General features: G+C 49.3%; 1 protein-coding gene and 1 pseudogene across 2 annotated transcripts in view; both read left to right on the top strand.

Annotated features, from left to right (window-relative positions):
- The window catches only part of ECE1 (endothelin converting enzyme 1), a 129,335-nt gene extending 111,976 nt beyond the window's left edge, over window positions 1-17,359 (top strand). For both annotated transcript variants that reach the window (XM_070458871.1, XM_020874609.2), the window contains exons 15-19: window positions 3,324-3,434; window positions 4,225-4,292; window positions 5,060-5,250; window positions 14,238-14,333; window positions 14,997-17,359. In XM_070458871.1, the coding sequence (XP_070314972.1) occupies window positions 3,324-3,434; window positions 4,225-4,292; window positions 5,060-5,250; window positions 14,238-14,333; window positions 14,997-15,173 (643 nt within the window). In that variant the 3' untranslated portion in view covers window positions 15,174-17,359. The remainder of the gene's footprint in view (window positions 1-3,323; window positions 3,435-4,224; window positions 4,293-5,059; window positions 5,251-14,237; window positions 14,334-14,996) is intronic.
- Window positions 17,360-21,963: 4,604 nt separating this feature from the next.
- LOC110125516 (prefoldin subunit 6 pseudogene) lies at window positions 21,964-22,758 on the top strand (annotated as a pseudogene).
- The last annotated feature ends 454 nt before the right edge of the window (window positions 22,759-23,212 follow it).

Raw genomic sequence — 23,212 nt, 5'->3', positions numbered from 1 at the left:
GGGGGACGCTGGCTCCCGCAGGCGGGTGTGGGGCCCAGCGCTCCTTCAGCCTGAATCATGTGCGGGGATGTAACTGTCCTGCCAGCCCTCTGAGGTGTCGGGACTGCTGTTATCCCGCTCGCCTGCCAGGAGCCGGGGTCAGCCTGAGTCCGTATGTCCTTAGTGTCCAGCCTGTTGGCAGAGGGGGGTCCACCTGACCTCACTGCCCAGCTCTGCCACTGCGGTGTTCAAGCCTTTGCTTCACTGTCTGCAGGTGTGTGTGTGTGTGTACGTGCACGTGCCCAGTGTGTGTGTGTGTGTGTGTGTGTGTGTGTACGCGCACGTGCCCAGTTGTGTCTTGACTCTTTGCAACCCCATGAACCGTAGCCCACCTGGCTCCTCTGTCCACGGGATTTCCCAGGCAAGAAGACTGGGGTGGGTTGTCAGCTGCTACTCCGGGGTCTTCTTGGCCCTGGAATCAACCCCGCTTCTCCTGTGTCTCCTGCGCGGGGCTGCTTCTTCACTTGCTGAGACGTCAGGGAAGCCAAGGGGTGGAAGCCGCCTCTTTCTCTTTGCCCCTGGTTCCCCCTTGTGGACAACAGGGGTTAGGACATCTCTGTCTCTTCTGTCTTCATCCACGGTATACCCTAAACATACAAGAAAGTGGTCTTTTATGTCCAGAATATGCTGCAGGCACTACCCCAGTGCTGTGAATTTACTAGAAGTCTTTTAGCTTAAACTTTTCCATTTAAATTAAGTCTCCTACTCATTAATGTATCCATGCTTAATGTATCTCTGTGGGACTCACCTGGAGGAAACATAGTGACTAGCTAGGCTCTCGGAGAAAATATCCTTTCTGGCTCACTCCACCCCCCACTGGTCCTTCATATCGGAACAGTCATTGGGAGGCCAAAATTTTCATTAGTATCTACCATCAGAGCCTCTTCTACACTCAAAAAAATCATTGAACCCCCAGAAGCTTGTTTATGGTGATTGCACTGACTTTTCTGAAAATTTTATGAAAAAGAACTGTTTTTTTTTTTTTAAGAACTGTTTTTTAAAGTTTACTAAAAAGAGAGGGATTGTTTTACTTTTTACAAGTTTCTTTAATGTCTGGCTTAATGGAAGACAGCAGGATTCGCACGTCGGCTCCTGCCTTCAGCCTGCTGCAATATATTGTTTTGAAATATGTAAAGATATTCTAGCCTTACACAGACATGTAATTAGAAAAGGAAAGAATATTTTAACAGTCTTTTTCATACGTATGCATATCCTTCATTGATATTACTCCAAAACGTGACAGGTAGTACTTTTTAAAAATTAATTTCTATTGGTGTATAGTTGCTTTACAATATTGTGTTAGTTTCTACCGTAAGGAAAATGAATCAGCTATACGTATACACACCCGTGCTTTTTCGGGCTTCCTTCCCATTGAGGTCACCTCAGAGCCCTGAGCAGAGTTCCCTGAGCTATACTAGGTTCTCATTAGTTATCTATCTTATACACAGTATCAGTAGTATATGTATGTTAATTCCAGTCTCTCGATTCACCCCACCCTCCTTTCCCCGCTTGGTGTCCATAGGTTTGTTTTCTAGCTCTGTGTCTCTGCTTCTATTTTGCAAATAAGATTATCTGGTTAATTGCACTGCAGAGCCTGAAGCCATGCTCATAAACGTTTCACATTCTCTTACACTAATGTTTCATCGGTGTGTCTGGCCCTTTGAATGGATCCTTCCTTTACCCACGCGTGACTTTGTAACACCATGCATTGGTGATTTGGAAAACAATGGTTCACGGAGTTTCACATATCTTCCAAACAGTAATATCTTCATTATACATTATATATCCAGAAAAATCCACACCAGGTAATATCACTGCTGACCTCCAGAGGAAAGTCTAGGTGTTGGACAGCTATCAAGTTTGCCATGGCCGGGACCAGTTTTTCAAGTTTTCGCTTGAAATTTCAGTTGTTTTGAAACCTTGAGTTTTTATCATTTGTCAGTTTTATCAACTGACAAACCATGTCAGTTGTTTTGCTTGAGGTGATGTGCTCACTGTTCATTTTCAAGAAAACGCCTATCAAACACCCATCATCCTCTCAACTACAAATGGCATTCCGTGAAGAAAAACAGAAATGCTGGGACTTCCCTGGTGGTCCACTGGTTAAGACTCCACGTTTCCAATGCAGGGGACGTGGGTTCAATTGCTGGTCAGGGAACTAAGGTTCCACATGCCACAGTGTGCCCAAAAGATTAAAAAAAGAAATAAAAACAGAAATGCTTACAAGTGCTTCCCATCTGGTCACACAAACTGTTAAAAGACTTGTATTCAAGGGTCAAGGTTTAACGAAGTTAATAATTATTATGCTGCATCATCAAGGATGTTCTTAAGGGAAAAGACCTTTTTTTTTTTTTGGTGAAGAACATGGTGACCAACTGAACTGGTACCACTACCTTAACTGCTCCAGCAGTTTTACCCAGCGTTGCCTTTCCCCCATCAGTATAATGTCAACACGGTGGGAAAGGTAAATAGCATCTTAGTATTTTAATGAAAAGAGTTTTGGCCTCACAGAGCCCCTGAAAGGGAACTGGGGGCTTCCCATCTCACCAGGTGTCCACGCAGCACACTTTGAAAACTGCTGGCAGATTCATTTTGAGCCTAGAGTATAGGCTCTCTTTTTAGTATAGAATGGTCCATTTTGTTCTTTGTGGGGGTTTTTTTGAGATGTTCAACATTTTTAATAGTGAAATGAAACGTAAAATGAGATTTCATTGTACACTTGCTAACATGGCTAAAGTTGATAGTTTCTAATGCTGAAGAAGATGCTGGGCACCTGGAAATATCCAGCCTGGCAAGTGGAGTGTAAAATGGTACAGCCATGGTGGAAAACTGGGAGTTCTTTTCTCTTTTTTGGTTTTTAATTTTTGTTGCAGCACAGCTGATTTACAAGGTTGTGTTAGTTTCAGGTGTACAACAAGGCGAACCCGTTGGTTCTCCACACACACATATCCACTGCGTTTTAGATTCTTTCCCCATATAGGCCTGACAGCCTTGAGAAGGCTTGACCACTGTGCCCTACCGTAGGTCCTTACTAGTTATCGCATTTCACTCTTTGCAGGGATCTCACTGTGCGATGTGACATTGAATTCAACCAGCTCCTTCCTAACAGACATTTGGGTGTTGCTAAGTTTCCTCTCTCAAAAGCAGGGCTGCCTCGTGCTTGCGTGCCCTGGGCAGGGTCAAGGGGAATCCACACGTTCAGGGCTCTCGACGCCCCGCAGATGGGCTGTCCCCGCCTGCCGTCCCCCGTGGGGTCAGAGCGTCCACGTGTGTCTTGCTTGCAGGTGGAGCATGACCCCGCCCATGGTGAACGCCTACTACTCACCCACCAAGAACGAGATCGTGTTTCCGGCTGGAATCCTGCAGGCGCCCTTCTACACCCGCTCTTCACCCAAGTAGGACGCTCCTGGGGCTCTGTCCCATCTCCTCCCTGCCCACCCCCCACCCCCGCAACCCCTCAGCAGACCCCCCAGCCCAGCCCGACAGCAGGGTCAGCCCACAGCTGACCTCGCCTGCAACCCCGTCTCACCGAGGGCTCCTTGTCCCGCCGGCCAGGAGACGTTGCCATGGAGACAACACACTCACCCCCTGTGCTTCCCTCCGGGGTCTCCTAGACCTCGAAGTCCCTACACAGTGGGCACTCGGGGGCCCATCATGGAGGCAGTTCGGTTTAGTCGCTCAGTCGTGTCAACTCTTTGCAGCACGCCAGGCCCCCTCTGTCCATCACCAACTCCCGGAGCCTGCTCAAACTCATGTCCATCGAGTCGGTGATGCCATCATGGAGGCAGGAGCCCCAAACAGGGGAGTGCCCCTCTAGTGGTGTTCTAGAACAGTCCCAGCTGGGAAGTTGGGAAGGGTGAGAAGTCTCGGAAGTGAATTCCACACAGGCCTGGATCTGATCCCCAGGCCTGCTCTCTGCTGACTGAGTGGCCCTTGGGCAAAGTGGCTGAACCATCCCACACCTGCGTTTGCTCCCTTATACTCAGTTACTGAGGCCTAGCTCTTTGCACTGACCCTAGAGGGCAGTGCCTGGCACGGCGCTAGGAGTCCAGTGGGCACAGGCTGACACAGCCGGCTCTCCAGGCTCTGAACAGCTCGGGGGCCCAGCTCCTGTGTCTCCAGACTGAGGAAGTGGTGGTCCCCCTGCACATGGCATCACTCTCACCCCCGTTTCTCCCCCTCCAGTGCCTTAAACTTCGGCGGCATCGGTGTCGTCGTGGGCCACGAGCTGACTCATGCTTTTGACGATCAAGGTACGGGATCCTCAGGGTCCCCTTCGGATGAATCCCCACCGGCTTCCTGGCCCACTGCTCCTGCCTTTTTTGCCTTTATGCATCTTGGCCTTGGAGACAGACCGAGACAGAAGGTTAAAATACTGGCCCAGACACCTACCAATCTGTGTGGACTCTCACAAGCCCCATCATTTCCGCAGGCCTCTATTTTCTTATCTGTGAAATGGGCATGATCATGTGGCGATTGTGAGGACTGGGCAGGCTCACAGCGGGCCACCCTGCTCCCCGAAGGTGTGCAGTGCCGGGGTCGTATAGCGTCCCCCCTATAGTCAGTGGGGAGCGAGCATTTCTCCACCACCCCAGAGACTTTTCTGGGCCAACGACAAGTAGAAGAGTTAATACCTCACCAGCTAACGTCCAGAATCCCCCTCATTGTCTCCTGCCTTGGGAACCCCGAGACCGAGAATGAGGAGGCAGGACCTTCCTGTGACCGGGCGCAGGGTCAGAGGCCCTTCACCAGCCTCGACGGTGAATCCAGCTCCACCGAGACTTTGAACGTGCGGGTCCTCAGTCGGGTCACGTTCCTCCATCCCCCGCCCCACCCCAGGCCGGCTGATTCATCCAGGTCCCTCAGCACCCAGCCCGGCCTCGTCTCCGCAGTGCTGGGGGGTAGACGGCCGGACCCGTGGCTGGCTGATTTCTCCCTGGGAGGAGAGGCGCGACCGCAGCACGGGGCTCTGGCTGTGTCTCTTCTCCGCCCGGCCTGACGCTCCCCTCTGACCCCGCAGGCCGAGAGTACGACAAGGACGGGAACCTCCGGCCCTGGTGGAAGAACTCGTCCGTGGAGGCGTTCAAGCAGCAGACCGAATGCATGGTGGAGCAGTATGGCAACTACAGCGTGAACGGGGAGCCGGTGAACGGCCGGCACACCCTCGGCGAAAACATCGCGGACAACGGGGGCCTCAAGGCGGCCTATCGGGTATGTGGCCCCTCCCTGCACACCCCAGACCCGAGCTGGGTCTGGCCAGGTGCTCCTCGGTTAAGAGTGGTGGGAGACAAGCTGGGCATGTGCAACGGGTCTGTGGGCCTCAGTTGCTGCATCTGTGGAATGGGTGGCCGTGAGGACCGAGTGTAAGGGTGTCTGTGAAGCACCCAGCTCAGAACTGGCACACAGAGGCTGTGTACCCCAAGTTCAGCCTCCAGAAAGGGCTGGGCTGGACCCACCTGAAGACCTGCCTGTCCCTCTCGTTGCAGGGGAAGCTGCCCCTGACCCAGGCAGCAGTGGCCCCGGGAAGGGAGGGAGGGGGACACTGGTCACGGAGCCAGTTCCGGCTGTGGTCCTGGCTCTGCAGTGAGTCGCTCAGCCTCCCTGAGCCTCGGTGCGTGTGGCTGTGTTCATCCCTGCATCTCTGGGTGTGAGAGAGATGGCACGTGATGGCTTGGGCACAGGGTCTAGTCCGGGGTGGCCCTCAGCGATGTTGGCTGAGCTGGAAGGGAGAGATGCCAGAGGCTAAGACAGAACCTCCTCCTCCTCCCCGTGGCAGCGAGAGCAGGAAGCCCGAGAGATGCTGTGTGCTGAGGCCTGGGGGCAGGGCCCCCCGAGATCCCTGCAATTAGGCATCTCACGCCCTCTGTGCAGGCGACAGAAACAACCAGAAACGTCCGATGACTTGCCTGACGTCTGTTAGTCGGTGAAAGTGTGTTGCAAACTTTTGACCCGCCGTGTCCTGTTTTTGGTGCTGGCGGTTCTGGGATGAAACAGCAACGGGTCCTGCTCTCGTGAAGCCCCCACCTGTAGCGGGTCAGGGAGGGAGAGGAAAGGCAGTTCACACCCCTACGGATAAGTGTGACGATGTCAGGTGCTAATGAGACGAAGAAGAGGAGACAGGCCAAAGGAAGAAAGAAAAATAGGGGAGAGGGTGGTCAGGGGAGGCCTTCTAGAGGGGATGACCTTGGAATGGAGTCCAGTAGGGTGAGGAAGAGGCGGGGAAGAACAGTAAACGCCGAGGCCGTGAGGTGGACCCAAGCCTCGCACAGTCCAGGACAGGAAGACGGACGGGCGGGGATGGAGGGCACGGCCCGGTGCAGGAGGGGCGGCTGGAGGAGCGGTTGTCCTGGCTGTGGCCTCTGTCGACTGAGCAAGGACCTTGGTGTTTATTCTGGCTGCAGCGGGAGCCACTGCGGGGGTTCACACAGGGGAAGGATCTGCGCCACCCTCTACAACCAGGTCAGCAGGCCTACAGCCTGTGGGCCACATCCAACCCTTAGCTGGCTAAATCAATAAAAATAAAGTTGTGGGAGAGAGGGGACAGCTACACCCACTCATCTCCATGGTGCTTGTGACTGCTTTCATATATCAGGGTGTTCCTTGAGCCGTTACAGCAGAGAAACTGTTTGGCTTCCAAAGCTGAAAAGATTTCCTCTCTGACCCTTTACAGAAAGTGCTGCCAGCCCCTGTTTATGAGGATGACCCGAGTTGCTGTGTTGGGAGGGGGTTGGAATCGGACCAGTTTGAGGTCAAGGAGACTAGTTAGAAAGCTGCTGTGAGGTTGTCCAGGCAAGAGATGGGCTAGAGCAACGTGAAGGGTGAGATGTGGTTAGATTGGGGTTGTTCGGTTGATTGAAAGAAGATGAATTGCCGGGGCCCAGCCCCAGCAGGATCCAGGGGGTACCCTCAGGATGAACGGCGTTGACGAGAGATAGAAGACCCGTGAGACCAGCCTTGATAGGGCCAAGTCTGCGAGGGAAAGAGAGAGAGAGAATGACCAGATGGGGGTGTTTGCAGGGTCTGGCAATGCTTTATTTTTTACCGTGGCTTTTATACCCTAAATTAGTACATTTCTAAGGGGAAGATAGTTTAACATTACATCAGCTTGTTCTTCACGAAACCAGGGTGTTTTCTGCATACTTCTTTGTTTATGAGGGTCTTGTACATTATCTTCTGGCCTTGGGGCCTATTGACATTTTATGACCTAGGTGAATGCAAAGCTGTTTTCCGTAATCTATTCTTTAATGAACACAAAGGTCAGTCCTTTTGCAGAAGTTATCAGTTAAATTTATCTAAAAGGTTTACCACACAAAGACTCTGCAGCTCCGATGAGGCAGCCCCTGTTTAGCATTCCTGGTTAAAATAAACAATTTTAAACTCTTATTTTTCTAAGTCTTTAACTATAACCACTTTTAGAATAATATTTTTATGTTCTTTAATAGGGCTTCCTCACCCCCGAAGGGCTCTGTGCCTATTAGGGCCTTTATGTGATCAGGTTCTTTATGCTGTTTTATGATTAGGGTACTATAAGCAATCATGCATATTAGTACCAAGGGCATAAACAATTTGCCAAACAAAATAAAATACCAGCAAAGGAGTTTAAATTAAAACATTAAAACATTCCTTTCACCCTGGATAATCTCATAAAATACCACCACCTGGGAAACTTATTGATTAAAGTTCTAAATTGATTCTTATTTGGAAAGACATCGGGGAAGGCCTTCTGCCTGTGTCACAGAAATTAGGGAGTATTAAAGCAAGCATCAGAAGAACAGATACCATCTTTAAGGTGAGCCCCGGGGGCAGCTTTGGGGCAGCTTTTCAGAATCCCTGAAAACCTGATCCGCCTTGCGCATCAGGCTTTCTCCCCATGACCTTGTCATGGGTGGGATCTCTTGAGCTAGCCTTTTCCAAATCCTTGAAAACCTGATCCGCCTTGCCTGTCAGGTTTTCTCCCTTATGACCTTGTCATGGGTAGGATCTCGTGTTCTGGCTCCCGGCATCTCCCCCTTTTTTACTTTTTAAAACAGCGAGATGGATTTCAGTTGCGAGCTTCTGAGTGCTTTGCCGGAAAATTCTGACAATACAAGGAAGGATTATAATGAAAAGTAAAACTAAGGCTGCTACAGCAGCATAACTGAAGATAATTGATAGAATATTTTTTCCAGAAATAAAGTTAGAAAAGGTATGAAAAAGTCATTAGCAGCTCCTGCAGCAGTAAAGTCTAGACGGGAATGTTCTAAGATCTTTATCTCACCATGAAGCTTTCCAAGATCTAAACTAATGCTGGAGCTATTCCATATGCCTGAAATATGGTTTTTAATCCTATCCCAATTATAATCTGTATCATTTACTTTTAGGGGTGTTGCACAAATCCACCGATAGTCGGCGTGACAGGATAGTGCTAACTTTACCCTTAAAGCCTGCAACTCAGTTCCAATATGCATGACTGCTTCTTTTAGGGCATCTATTTTTACTTTTAATTTTCTATCTATAAATTCTTGTGTAGCTAGAGCTAAAGAAACATTTTTTGACATATCATTGACATATTGAGCAGTATGTACCTGTTGAGTCAATGATACCGCTGCCACAGTGACAGAGGTGATTGCTGCTATCAGAGCTGAAACCCCTGAGATAAGTAATCCGACAAACAGTCGGGAACATTGAATCATGCAGTTGTTGCAGAACGGCTAGACCGAAATTGTCATACCAGTAGGCATTCACCGTGACGGGCACCAGAAGACAAGGTGGACGCTGCAGCACCACAAAAGAACAAATGTTATATTGAGGGATTAAACAGGATGAGAGCATGCATGGTTCACAGTAGACTATATTGGGTCCACCTGAATAGTTAATCTGTATATGAATCCTTTTTGAATCATTAGTAAACAAAAAAACGTAAGGGGAGGGTAAACAAGCCAGCACAGAATAGGTGGAATCGTTCTCTGGCCGAGATAGAGTAACAGGGCCTCGAGGTGGCAGCAAGGGCTCTCCAAATTTCTGCTTGCCAAAAAGTTTTCCCCTTAGTTGTATAGGACAACATGGGGGGAACAAATTGATTAATATACCATCTGCTGGCCACCAGTGGCCAAGGGAGGGAATCATTTTTTCAATTGCTAAACCTACTAACATGGTCAGAAACAGATCCCAGATTCTGATTTGGATTTGGATTGCTCCAGTCTTGTACCGAATAGTTTCTGCCTCTCGGTATACTATAATCTATTCTCGAATTATAAGTACAAGATTTTCATACTGGATATCCCAGGCAGTTGTCTATAGTTTTCCATAAGACATCTGAAGGAGCAACATCAATACAATTGGGATATTTTGGTGGAGCATTAAGGAACAAGGATTTATAGGGGTCAAGGACCCCGGGCATATGGGCCTGTAATATCCAAACCAGCCGATCTCCTGTTTTATCTGAAAATTTTGGTGCTGGGGAATCTGTCAAAATTGCTTTCTTGGAGGCTCCAACACACCCCTCCTTAGAGGGAGTGATGAGATCACTTGTATGACTATGGGGGAGGTTAAAGTAAAGGGGAAGGCCATCCGTTAATCCCCTAAAAGTATCGTTAAAATTGATGGGGTAGTGATCTTTATCATAAGAAGTATAGGATCCTCCCAAGAGATGAGGCTGGTCTGTGTTGACCCGTATAGGGTCGCTGTTCCAAGTAACTACTTGGAAGGTCGGGGGATCAGGGAAATATGCCCAGTATTTTTCTGATGGAGAAGAGGTAGCACTTGCCTGGCAAGACAGTAAAGCAAGCATAGCAATAAAAACCCTTTCGGGAGAGGCTGAGGATCCCTGCAGGGAAGCTATTCCCTGTGCTTGACGGCACAGCGACTTAATTTGCCCCCATGTGGGTATGGAGGCTTGTTGAGTTGCCCGCACAGGACATCCTGGTGGTTTCCATTTGTTCCTCCAGGATCTCCGCTGCCGGTTGTTTCAGAGTCTGCTGGACCTTTTAGGTGGGCGGCGGAGGCAGGGGCAGAGGAGCGTCCTTCTTCTTTTGTGGTCGAAGCAATGGGGGAACCGGATGTCTGGGGGACTGCGACATGGCGAATCAGTGTCGAATCAGTCTGTCCGGGATCCAAATTGGCTACTCAGCACCCTAGGGGAAAATACAAGCACACCCTCGGCCGCTGGTTAGTAATGGGTCAGGACCCCTCCGTTGTCCTGAAAGAAGGTTTTTCCATTTAACCAGAGGTTCTGTACTCTGCTGCTCTGGACTCCAATGTCAGAGCATTGCAGTGACCCCAAATGAATCAGTGTTTAGATTGTATATCACAAAAAGAGTGTGTTGTAGAATCTGGTGAGGGGAACTATACTTAAATTCACCTTTATGTAGTTTTAAAATTTGAGTTTTTAGGGTCTGATGTGCTCTTTCTACGATGGCTTGTCCCTGTGGGTTATAAGGGATACCTGTGCTATGTTTTATATGAAACCTTGTACAAAAGTCTTGAAACGATTTAGAAATGTAAGCAGGGGCGTTGTCAGTTTTAAGACATTACAATAGCCAAGTCTAACAGTGAGGGGTTATTTTTGGTAGAAGCAGAATGAGCTTTTATATGTACCATAATCTTAAATAACACTTATTTACTTTACTAAAGTATCAAAAGATTTTAAAAACAAATATAAATCACTTAAAGGCAAAGAAATTCATAATTTGTTATTGAAAGAGTCATTCTAATAAAACTTTGTTCTCTTAACAGAGAGAGTAGACTAAATTCCAGTCTGTTACCAATTTACCGAACAGCAAACAAACAAAATTTTTCAGTTAATCTTAGAAAAGTCTTTTAATAAATCTTGAAGAACTAGCAGTATTTTTTTTAAAGGCATGAGAGTGAAACCATACAAGGCATGTTTAAAATCTAATTAAATTGACCACAATGACCACAGCCTGGTCATTGCTGTGACTTGTAACACTTTAATGTGATAACTAAAATTATAACTGACATTTTACCAGGACACATCAGATTTTCATGAATTTCACATAATTTCTAGGGTATCTATATAAGTAACATCAACCATACAATATAACCTGAGAAGATTTATCACTCCTCCAACAATAATTCCCATGCAATTTAACATGTCAAATGAACTCAGGTAGTTTAATAGCTCTTTGGGATGTCTCAGGGGCCCTCTGAAGCATCCCAAAGTCAGCTAGAAGTCAAGCTATTTAGGCAGTTTTGTCAATAAATATCAAAAGCGTTTATAGTACTCTGTCAGGTAGAATCATATAGATCACTGTGAAATAATATATTTGCACTTTCCATCAAGCCTTTTTTAACACTTTCTGTACCCATTACTTTGTTCTCTCATCCTGAAACAGCCACCTGTAAGTCAGACTTACTTCCTTTTTTTTTTTTTTTATAAAATAAAACTTCAATCCTCATACCTTCTTTACTGAACACACACATCTTACTTTCCTTAAGCAACCAAGAATTGACCTTTATATTAGCATTCTATAGATTGGTGAACATAAATACCAGTGATAATTTCTAAAAAAATTCTAGCAAACATCTCAGGATGGCATCAAACATTATTTATTAATAGCCTAAAATCTTTAGTTTCTCTGTAAGTTAGTATTCAGTAATGAATGTTTCAGAATCTTATTTTATTTGGAAATGACCTAGCTATTTAATAAACTTCTGTTATTAGTTTAGCACAACTTTAGAAATTTAGGTTACCAAAATCTGGAGAAACTGTTTTAGCTAGACATTTTTAATCTTAAGTTCAAAAGCTCATATCTCATTTACCCCTTTTTTTTTTTTAAGTTTCTTTAATTGAGGTACTTTCCTTGTTGACAAACTTGTAACAGATATTACAATATAACAATATTTAACTTATAATAAACCTAGGCATAATGAAAATATTTTACTTGATGTTAATTACTCTGACATGTCTATATTAGATAGGTCAACAAACAAACATTAATATCAGGTATTTAATACTGAATATTTTCCAGTTTACCTGAACCTGGAATTTATTGTTTAATTTAGAATCATTTGATTTGTAAGCACTTACCTTTCTTTAAGCCAATTAAATAGAGCTCATTTACAAATGAACCTAAAAAATATTACCCAGAGACAAAGACATACCAAGACACATTTAGACACACACAGTGCAAGATCTAGCTTCATTTTTAAAGTTCGGTCATGAATTAGATATTACAATATGAAATTTACTAGTTTATAAAAAAGTTGAAATAAATAAAAAATTTTAAAGGCTTTTTCCCTTTTCCCTCAGTCTCAGGAGTTAGAGATGGTCTAGATAAGTGTTCCCTAGAGCCCTGGTCTCAAGGCACAGGGAAAGAAAATCAAGTTCTAACAAAAAGCAAAATGGCCATCAAAAATCACAGCACAGAACACAGAGTTAAAACACACACATATAAACACATCAGACACTCCCTTAAATACAAGAATACCGTCTCTCAGAAAACCTTCTATAGAGACATAAAACTTCAGATGTCTTCAAAGATTTCAAGAGGAGGAAAGGAAGCCAGGTTGAAAGAAGGAGGAGGGGGAGGCGGGAAAGGGGGGCAAAAGGGGTGGTCTTACAGCCGTCTCCTGCCACCTGCAGACACCCAGGCGTTTCGGGACTTTTCCCTGGGCTTCCAGAGAAGGGAGGACTAGAACTCGGCCCTACCGGAATTCGAGTTCTCTGCCAAGAGGAGGTGATCAGTCTCCAATCCTCAGCTCAAGCTGAGGCCCTTCGACCAAATTCCTGCGTCCAGGACCAGGGGATTAGAAAAATGGGAAGGATAGGAAAGCTAAGGAGAGGAAAGAGAGAGGGAAGGGGAGAGAGGTCAATAAAGTCTCTTGTTCCTTACCGGTCGGGGCACTCTGGGCAGTTGTCCGCGCCAGGAGGAGACCAGGGACAAAAGGGTCCCAGTTGCGGCCGCTGGGTCTGGTCCATTGGCAGGCAAGCTGGCCTCTGAGTACCCTGAGTGGTCAGGATGTCAGTCTCAGTGAAGAAGAGTCCCCACCAGTTGCAGGAAGGGGCCCCCTGCCAGGGCCTATAAACGAGGCTCTTATAAATGAACTGTCCAAGGAGACACATGTGCTGACATTGCTCTTGGACAAACGTAAAAAAGGACTGAACACCAGTCTTTTTAACTTTAATTCCTCTGTGGTTAAGGAGTTGCATTATGAAAAAGCTGTCTTCCTTTGACTCACTGTTACCCGTTTTTGTTACTAATTAGAAGAAAAAAAGACAAAAAAAGGAAGAGGCTTAATTTTAGAGAAGAACAAACCTGAGACGTACCCACCTTTCTTACCCTACCTTTCTTATGTAGGGGGGCCTGTAGCGCCCTAGTGGGGTTCTAAAACCTGAAGCCTACCCACTTTCCTCACCCTACCTATTTTATGCAGAGGGGCCCGCGTAAGGAGAGTTCTGGGGTTTGGGCCTGAGTAACTGGGTGGTTCAATTCAGTTCAATCGCTCAGTCGTGTCCGACTCTTTGCAACCCCATGGCATTGCAGCATGCCAGGCCTCCCTGTCCATCACCAACTACTGGAGTTTACTCAAACTCATGTCCATCGAGTCGGTGATGCCATCCAACCATCTCACTTTCCTCTCCATTTCACTTCTCCTCTCACTTTCAATCTTTCCCAGCATCAGGGTCTTTTCAGATGAGTCAATTCTTCGCATCAGGTGGCCAAAGTATTGGAGCTTCAGCTTCAGCATCAGTCCTTCCAATGAACACCCAGGACTGATCTCCTTTAGGAGGGACTGGTTGGATCTCCTTGCAGTCCAAGGGACTCTCAAGAGTCTTCTCCAACACCACAGTTCGAAAGCATCAGTTCTTTGGTGCTCAGCTTTTGTCGTTGGCGTCATTTACTGTGATGGGAAAGCAGTGTGTGTGTGTGTGTGTGTGTGTGTGTGTGTGTAAAATGCATCTTGGATGTCCAGCTGGTGCAGCTGAATGTTCCCAAGAAAGGCTGGGGCTGGCAGGTGCATCTGTATTTAGAAGGAGGTGGTACTTAAAGCCGTGGGGTTGAATGAGCTCCCTTTGGGATGAGTGCAGCAGAGTGCGGCTCCTCTAGGCTGAGTTGGGCTCAGGGCTGAGGCCCAAGACCCTCAGAAGCCAGGCCCTGTCCCGACGGGGTGCATCTTCCCAGGTCTCCCCCACTAGCCCCCACTGCCACCCGCTTCTTCATGTGACACGGGGACCCTGAGCTCTGCTCTCCCCCCAGGCCTACCAGAACTGGGTGAAGAAGAATGGGGCTGAGCAGACGCTGCCCACCCTGGGTCTCACCAACAACCAGCTCTTCTTCCTGGGCTTTGCACAGGTGAGTTCTTTAGAGAAAAGCTAATACTCAGGCACAGTCTGCCATCTTGAGTTCCAGAAGCGCTGAAAACCAAAAGGCAAATTTCTTCAAATAGAGAAGCCCTAGCTCGTGGGTGCATCCACAGGGCATTTACCCTGTAAGAAGGCAAGCTTCATCTTTGGGGAAATTCAAGGAAGGGTTGAGAACCCTGTTAGAGGAATTCCTGCATCAGGTTTGCTTGGATGGCTAAGGGCCCTCCCAGTTCTGCTGTTCTAGATGTGTCTTAAACTCAAGGTGTCCCAGGTCGTCCCTAGAGTTGGCAATCAGTATGTAGCCTTCTGTTGGTGCCCAGAGTCACAGGGCCATGAGGCAGTTGGTTCTGCCCAGGAAAGGAGTGATCTGGACTCAGTGCAAAGTGTTCAAACTGGTTTGGGGGCAGAATCCTTTGTGCAGGTGAAGCGTAATGCAGATGCCTGGGACAGACATTCATCTGGTCTGGCTGCAGGAGAGGAAGCTGGATGAAGGCCCCCCAGCCCTCTGCTTCTTCCTAACCCAGGTGGCGGGCCCTTCATGGGGGTCTTAGAACCAGAGGAACGCTTATTTCCCTGTTAGGGTGATGGGGCCAATCTGGCGGCCTTGGGGACCCGCAGTGACTCCGCCCTCTCCCTTGTCACCCCCTCAAAGGTCTGGTGCTCTGTCCGCACCCCCGAGAGCTCGCACGAAGGTCTCATCACCGATCCCCACAGCCCCTCCCGCTTCCGAGTCATCGGCTCCATCTCCAACTCAAAGGAGTTCTCAGAACACTTCCGCTGCCCACCCGGCTCACCCATGAACCCACATCACAAGTGTGAAGTCTGGTGAAGGGCCAAGCACCCCGAGCCGAGATGGAGGGCGAGGGGGGGGCCCAAGAACACGCCCCCGGGCCCACAAGACTGCCCCCTCCATCCAGCGGCCAGCCCCCTCCCCCAACACTGCAGGGTGGTCAGCCGGAACCAAGCCTGTGATGTGAGCTCTCACCGTAATCTGAGATTTGACCCCCTGTGAAGACCTGGTCATCCTAGGCACATGTGTGTCAACTCTGATGGGTGTTGGGGCATTAGCCAGGTTGCCCACTGGGTCTGGACCCTCGCCGACAAGGGCAGGGGGGCCCAGCCCCCTCCGCCCACATGCAGCACCAGATATACCACAAATACCACTGTGTCAAATGCTTTAAAGATATATTTTTGGGGAAACTATTTTTTAAACATTGTGGAATACACTGGAAATCTTCAGGGAAATGATGCATTTAAAACACTTTTTTTTTTTAAGGAAAGGATCGGTATATTTATTATGTTCTCTTTTTCTAAATAACCTGTGGACAAGGGAAAGCCCCTGACTACCCCCCCTCTCTTCCTTCCTCGCTACAAGGTTGGGCTGAAGCAGGATTCCCAGCCACCAAGCAGGTCCCCACGTGGAGAGGTGCTTCTTCCTTTGGGGTGTGTGGTTCCAGCCCCCTCCCCTGGTTCTTGCTCCCAGCAGAGGGAGGGGCAGCTCGCTGGCAGCACCCCCCAGGGGTGCCTGCCTCTGAACCCAGAGTCCATCAGTGGGGTCCCCCAGCAAGGAAACTCTGGCCCCCAGAGTCGCACTAGGGGACTGATGGCTGCGTGAGGCCAGGTCTGTGCCCCCCACCCCAGCCTGGCGGTGCCTGAGCACCCCGGACCTGGGTCACGAGCCCTGCGAGGCTGAGACCCCCCACCAGAGCTCTGCTGAGCCAGGGGGCCCTCTCTCCATCCCCTTGCTTTTGGGCGCCTCCCTCAGCCCGGGACCCATGGCTGCTCTGTAGCGCCCCATCCCAGCCGTTGCGGAGTCTGCCTTGCACACCTCTTCTCCCCCGGGAAGAAGAAAAGAGAAAGCAGCGCTCATCGCCCTGGGCGCCGGATCCTCCCTTGGGCTCTGACCTCCACCACCTCCTTTCCTGGCTCCCAGGACCCCAGCCAGCCCCAGCCTCCCCCCTCAGTGCCTTATCTGGGGCTGCGCCCCGCAGGAGGAGACCGCCCTCTGCCCCCAGGGGCCCTCGGCGTCCCCAGGGAGCCCCCGCGTGCCCTGTCTGGAGCACCAGGCCATGCTCCCCGACCCAGGGCCCACACAGCTGCCCCTCACGGCTGCCCAGCGGCTGAGGCTGGCTGGTCAGCGGCACTGCGGCCAGGAGTCTGAGGACCCCCTGAACGTGCCCCGGGCTCCAGCCCACCCTCAGCCCCTTGGCTGAGTGGAGACAGTACTGGCCCTGGACCCTCCTCTTCTTGGGGGGTGCTCTCAGCCGGGGGAGGGGGGTTCAGGGGGCAGGCACGGTGGGTCTGGCCTGAGGAGTCAGGGCACCGGGAATGCGCCTCCTCCGTGCGGCCACAGCTTGTCGGGATGGCCGCGTTGGGACGCCCCGACCCGGCGGAGCTCACGGAGCCCCAGGCCGACCCCGTGCGGAAGCGGGCGCCGAGGCCGGAGACCCGCCGCCCCCAGAGGAGCCAGTCCTTCCGGGAGGAGCAGACGGCAGCTCGGCCACCGCCAGGCGCCCTTTCACCCGCCCTTGAGCTGGGGCGGGGGTCGTCGGGGGGCTCCAGGTGAGGCCCTGGCCCCCACTAGCGGCGGGCCGGGGCCTCGTCAGCGGAAAGGAGCACGGGGCAGAGAAGGGGCGGAGTTCGGAGCCTGCCTCTCACCCCCGCCGCGGAGGGCTCCCTCCTGCCCTCCAGCCTTCCCAGAGGAGGCTCCCAGCCCCCTAGCCTGGGGACCAGGACCCCCCAGCGAAGGCAGGCGTCCCAGGGCCGAGGTCCAGCCAGAGGCAGGGCCGGGATGGAAGCCAGGGGAGCCCCACCCGCCTCGTGCCCTCGCCCCACCCCCGAGCTTTGGGCAGCCGCCCTCCCTCGAGGCCCGGGGCGCCCCCCGGGGCCGGCGTCTCTGCGGGGACAGGGGTGTAGGGCTGGGATCTGGGAATCTATTTTTTTGTATTATCACGTTTCGTGCTACTGTAGTCCTGTGTGGCACCATTGTAACTGAAATAAAGTACTTACACCGAAGGCCGTGTGACCGAGCGTGTGTCCTCCCCCGGGCAAGGTGTGTCCTGTGGAGCCGCCAGTGTCCCCGGGGCTGGCCGCGCCTCCTCCCCGGAGCAGGGGCCTTGAGTGAGTGAACGTCGCTCAGTCGTGTCCGGCTCTTTGTGAGCCCGTGGACCATACAGTCCCTGGAATTCTCCGGGCCAGGATACTGGAGTGGGTAGCCTTGCCCTTCTCCAGGGGATCTTCCCAACCCAGGGGTCGAACCCAGGTCTCCCACAATGCAGGGGGATTCCTTACCAGCTGGGCCACCAGGGAAGCAGAAGCCCTGGATCCTGGCTAATGCCTGTGCCCGCCTGGCCGCACTTCCGTCGTCACCAAGAGCGTGTGAGCGCCCCCTGCTGGTGAGAACGATGCGTGTCGCCGCATGGGCTCAAGGGACCTCCGGGTAAAAATACTTCCGTTATCTCGGAATGAAGGATGTCATCACTGTTTCCAGGCCTCAGGTGCGTGGGCAGGGCAGGCAGTTCAAGGAAGAGTCTCTGACATACCCTCATGCCTCTCCTGGGTTTTACATACATTCTTCCCTCTGCCTGGAATACCCAACCCTGCCTTCTTTTGGCTGATGAACTCCTACTCATCCTGCGATGTCCAGGTCAGCATCACCTCTAGGAAGCCATTCCTGACCTGCAGTCCAGATCACGGGGCTCATACAGGCTTCCCTCTCCTACCAGACTTACAGCCGGGGCTGCCATAACAAAAGGTCGCAGTGTCACTGCATGGTACCTTACACAACAGAAATGCATTCTCTTGCAGTTCTGGAGGATGTCAGTCTGAGATTGAGCTGGTTCGTGCTGAGGAATGTGAGGGAGAATCTCCTGGGGGCTTGCTGGTTCTCTTTGGTGCTCCCAAAACTTCTCCCTTTGGTGCTTCTGGAAACATCCCTCATCTCTGCCTTCATCTCACATGATGTTCTCCCTGTGTGTGTCTGCCTCTGTATCCAAATTCCTTTCTAACTTAATTTTTATTTTATATTGAGGTATAGTCGATTAACAATTTTGTGTTCTTCTCTGTTTTTATAAGGGCATCAGTCATATTGAATTAGGGCCTACTCAGAAAGTGAAAGTGTTAGCTACTCAGTCCTGTCCAACTCTTTGCAACACCATGGACTGTAGCCCGCCAGGCTCCTCTGTCCACAGGATTCCCCAGGCGAGAATACTGGAGTGGGTTGCCATTTCCTTCTCCAGGGGATCTTCCCAACCCAGGGATGAAACCTACGTCTCCTGCATTGCAGGCAGACTGTATGGTCTGAGTCTCCCAGGAAGCCCAGGGCCTACTTTAGTGACCTCACTTGTATTCATTTATTTATTTGGCTGTGCTGGGTCTTTGTTGTAGCATGCTGGATCTTTTATTTGTGTCATGCAAACTCTTAGCTGTGGTATGAGGGAGCTGGTTCCCTGACCAGGGATTGAATCCAGGCCCCCAGCATTGGGAGCACGGAGTCTTAGCCACTGGACCACCAGGGAAGTCCCCTGACCTTATCTTAACTGCATTCAAGTTCATGTAATGAACTTATATTATATGCATTATATATATATATATACATATATATAACACATATTATATATATGTAATATGTTACATATATTACATGCATCTTAATTGCATGTAATATAACCCCTCTAAGGTCATATTCTGAAGTACTGGGGATTTCAGCCTCAACATGAATGGAGGGGTGGGGGCAAATTCAGCTCCTAACACAGGCCCTAATTCTGCAGGCTACAGAGGTGCCTGCCCCACCCCCAGCAGCCCAGCGCCTGGACCAGCCAGGGACTATTGGAGAAACGGGTGAGTGGGTGGGTGGATGGATGAGGGAACGGACAATGACTGTAAGTGAGACACGATTGAGACAGCCACCCCACAGCACACCAGGCACCTAAGAGATCAAGTCCCGTGGGCTGAGGTGAGGGAGAACACTTCCTAAAGGGGAGAGATTTCATCTGAGCCTTGGCTGAAGGGGGAGGATTGAGATTCACGCCCCAGAGTGGATGGAGTGATGGCCCCAGGCAAGCACCTATCTGAGAGGCAGGACTCCTCCCACTGCCTTGCTTTAAAGGGAGTGAGTCGTTTCTCTTCTCTTAGATCCCGCTATTCCAGCTCTCAAACGGACAATTAGCTCTCTCAGTTGCGACCCACGGTGCTGGGGAGATGTGAAGATCCTTGAGACGGTGATGCACTTGGAAACTCGTCGGCCAGCTCACACGAGGCGAACCTTCTTACTGACCAGTGTGCCTGAGCCCCTAGCCTCCAGCATCTCTCAGCAGGACGGCTTGGCCTCCTACCCTCCCACTGCTCTCTGTCCTAGAGGAGTACGCTGCTCAGAACTATACCCTCCCACCACAAAGTTTAAAAAAAAAAAGTCACTCATAGTCTCATCACCTGAGGATTAAAAAAGAGTAAGCTATTTAAAGATCTTACTTTCGCTCCCCGTCACCAGCTCGCCCTCCCACCTGAGTCTCCTTTCTGCACCTTATGCAGTCCAGGCCCTCTCCTGCCTGTCCTTCAGAGTAGAATGTTCCCCCAACACACACACACACCCTTGCCAATGAATGAATGAATGAATGCAGAATTTAATAAAAGCTTCCCCATACTGCATGCCTGCTGCGAGTCAGGCTGTGAGCCGTGTGCTGTATACACATCCTCTGCTTGAATGCTCACAGCAGCTTTCTGAGAGAGGTGCTTTATCACCCGGATCACCGGGGGAGCTGTGGCAGAGACGGATTCTGAAGCCAGGCAGCTACTTGGGGGAATGTGAGAAGCTGCCAAGAACAGGGCCACTTTGAGAGTCACACACATGCACACACACGCACACACGTGCGCACACACACGTGCACACACACGCACACGTGCACACACACGCACACGTGCACACACACGTGCACACACGTGCACACACACACACAGGCTGAAGGTGCAGAAGGGAGACCTTTCTTCCTGCGGAGCCCATCTTCCTGACGCTGTCCCTTTCCCCATGACCAAGTGAACAGGCTCCTTTCTCTTCCCTGGAGTTCCTGCCCCTCCCTTCCTGAACCTCCTCCCTTTTTTGTAAGCGGCAGATCCTCTCTTCTTAAAGCATGCCCCCCTCTCCAAGCAGGAATATTAAAACCCCAGCTCGACCCTCTAGGAGTTTACCACACAGTTAGAGAGATAGAAACACATGCAAGATGTGACCAACTAGAAAATATATGCAAACTACGGCTTCCCAGGTGGCGCTAGTGGTAAAGAACCTGCCTGCCAATGCAGGAGACATAAGAGATGCGGGTTCAATCCCTGGGTCAGGAAGATCCCTTGGTGGAGGGCATGGCAACCCACTCCAGTATTCTTGCCTGGAGAATCCCATGGACAGAAGAGCCTGGTGGGCTGCAGTCTATAAGGTCACAAAGAGTCGCACACGACTGAAGTGACTTAGCACGCACACACATGCAATCTAGTAATAACAATCAACTGTAAAGCCAAAGGATTCAGCAGAGGCTCTCCATGAGGGTTGAGGAACTGCAGAAGGAGGGATAAGACAATATTCTAAACTTTTAAGAATCTACTACAGTAATAAAACAATGAAAAATGGGCAAAACCCTTAAACAAAAAAAAACTCTGTAAAACTTTCCTGAGGAACATAAAAGAAGACCTGAATAAATGCAGATGAATATCCTTATCACGGATGGAAAATTTCAACACAATAAAAGATGTCAGTTCTTCCCGACATGAATCTCTAATTTCCATGTACTTTCAACCAAACTTCCAAGATAATTTCCATGGAATTTGATAAGCTGATTCACATGGAATGGAAAATGTACCAGGGCCAGGACAATTTTGAAAAAAATTAGTGAGGGAGCTAGGCCTCTCACAATATGTTATAAAGCTTTAGTAAGTTGTATAACATGATGCTGGCATAGGATTAAAGAAATGAAAACAACTTGAATCGATTAGAGAACCAGAAACAATTCTGTGTGTATGTGGGCATTAGTACAGGAGAAAAAGAGGGGGTGCTTCCCAAGTGTCTCATGCTCAGTCAGTCATGCCCGATCCTTTGCGATCCCATGGAATGTACCCTGCCAGGCTCCTCTGTCCATGGAATTCTCCAGGCAAGAATACTGCAGTGAGTTGCCATTTCCTTCTCCAGGGGATCTTCCCCACCCAGGGATCGAACCTGCATCTTTTATGTCTCCAGCATTGACAAGCAGGTTCTTTACCACTAGCGCCACCTGGGAAGCCCTTCCCAAGTGGCTCAGTAATAAAGAATTCCCCTGCCAACGCAAGAGACAAGGGTTCGATGCATGGGTCAGGAAGATTTCCCTGGAGAGGGAAATAGCAACTCACTCCAGTATTCTTGCCTGCGAAGTCTCATAGAGGAACCTGGCAAGCTACAGTCCATGGAGTGGCAAATGAATCAGACACAACTTAGCAACTGAAAAACAACAATAAAAAAGCCCTTTAAATCAGTCGGGAAATGATGAACCATTTAATAAACGTTAGGATATCCATGTTAGGATATCCACCCAGGAAAAAATGAGATCTTGCCTTTCTCACACAGTTCTCACATGCAGTGATCATGGCAATAAATTCTACATATACTAGAAACCTAAACGTGCAGTAACTATAAAAGTATCAGATGAAATAGAAGAGAAGTTGTTTAAGAGTTTGGGTAGGCAAAGCTATCTTTGAAAAGACACAACTATTCATTAATAGGAATGTAATTGTAGAATTTCTAAAAATATAAAAACCTCTAAAGAAATTAAAACATACCTTAATCCTATCATCCAAAAAGTCACAGGGCACACGATGAAGAAAAAAAAGAAAAGATTAATATCTTTGGCAACATCAAAATGTAATTCATTTATAAACCAGATATAATAAATAAAATTAAAAGATTAGGCAACAAGGACCTACTATATAGCACCGGGAATTATATTCAATATCTTGTTATAAGCTATGATGGAAAAGAATCTAAAGGGTTCACCAATACTGAAGAGAGAGCGCTTTCGTCCCCGCCATGGCTGAGCTAATCCAGAAGAAGCTGCAGGGAGAAGTGGAGATGCATCAACAGCTGCAGGACTTGAGTAAATCCATGTCAAGGAGGCAGAAACTAGAGGCACAACCAACAGAGAATGATATCGCGAAGGAGGAACTGGCCCTGCTGGATGGGTCCAACGTGGTGTTTAAACTTCTGGGGCCGGTGCTGGTCAAACAGGGGCTGGGGGAAGCTCGGGCCACAGTGGGGAAAAGGCTGCACTCCATCACAGCTGAGATTAAGCCGTGTGAGTCCCAGCTCCGGGACCTGGAGCAGCAGAGGGAGGCCTCGCTCAGCTGCGCAGGAGTTCCAGCGGGCGCAGGCGGCAAGGGCAGGGGCTCCTGGGAAGGCCTGACCCTGTCCTGGGGGTGGGGGGGGGGGGGATGAGGCAGCTCTAGGGTCTATACTGTAGTTAATGAAATGTGAAAATATCTGGCGTGTTCTGACCAGCCAAAAAAAAAAAAGAGTCTAAAAAGTACACACACACGTGCGTCTGATTCACTTCGCTGCACATCTGAACCTAACACAACGCTGTAAATCAACCATGCTTCAATTAAAAAAATTAATTAAAAGATAAGTGACAGATTGGAAGCGAAAAATTTCTAACATGTGCAGCTAATGATCCAGAACATATATAAACAACTCATAAAATAAAACAGCCAACTAGGTGAGAAAGAGAGCAAAAGATTTGAAGAGCTCATTCAGGGAAGAAAACATTAAAAAAAAAATGTATTTTGAAAAGGTGATCCTGCTAATAATATGGGAAATGCATTTAAAATTCCAATCAGGTAATGCTTTTCACCCATCAG

This window comes from Odocoileus virginianus, chromosome 30 (genome assembly GCF_023699985.2).
Source record: "Odocoileus virginianus isolate 20LAN1187 ecotype Illinois chromosome 30, Ovbor_1.2, whole genome shotgun sequence".
In the NCBI taxonomy this organism is placed as follows: Eukaryota; Metazoa; Chordata; class Mammalia; order Artiodactyla; family Cervidae; genus Odocoileus; species Odocoileus virginianus.
Note: the sequence above shows the minus strand (reverse complement) of the source record. Positions and strands in the feature narration are given on the sequence as shown.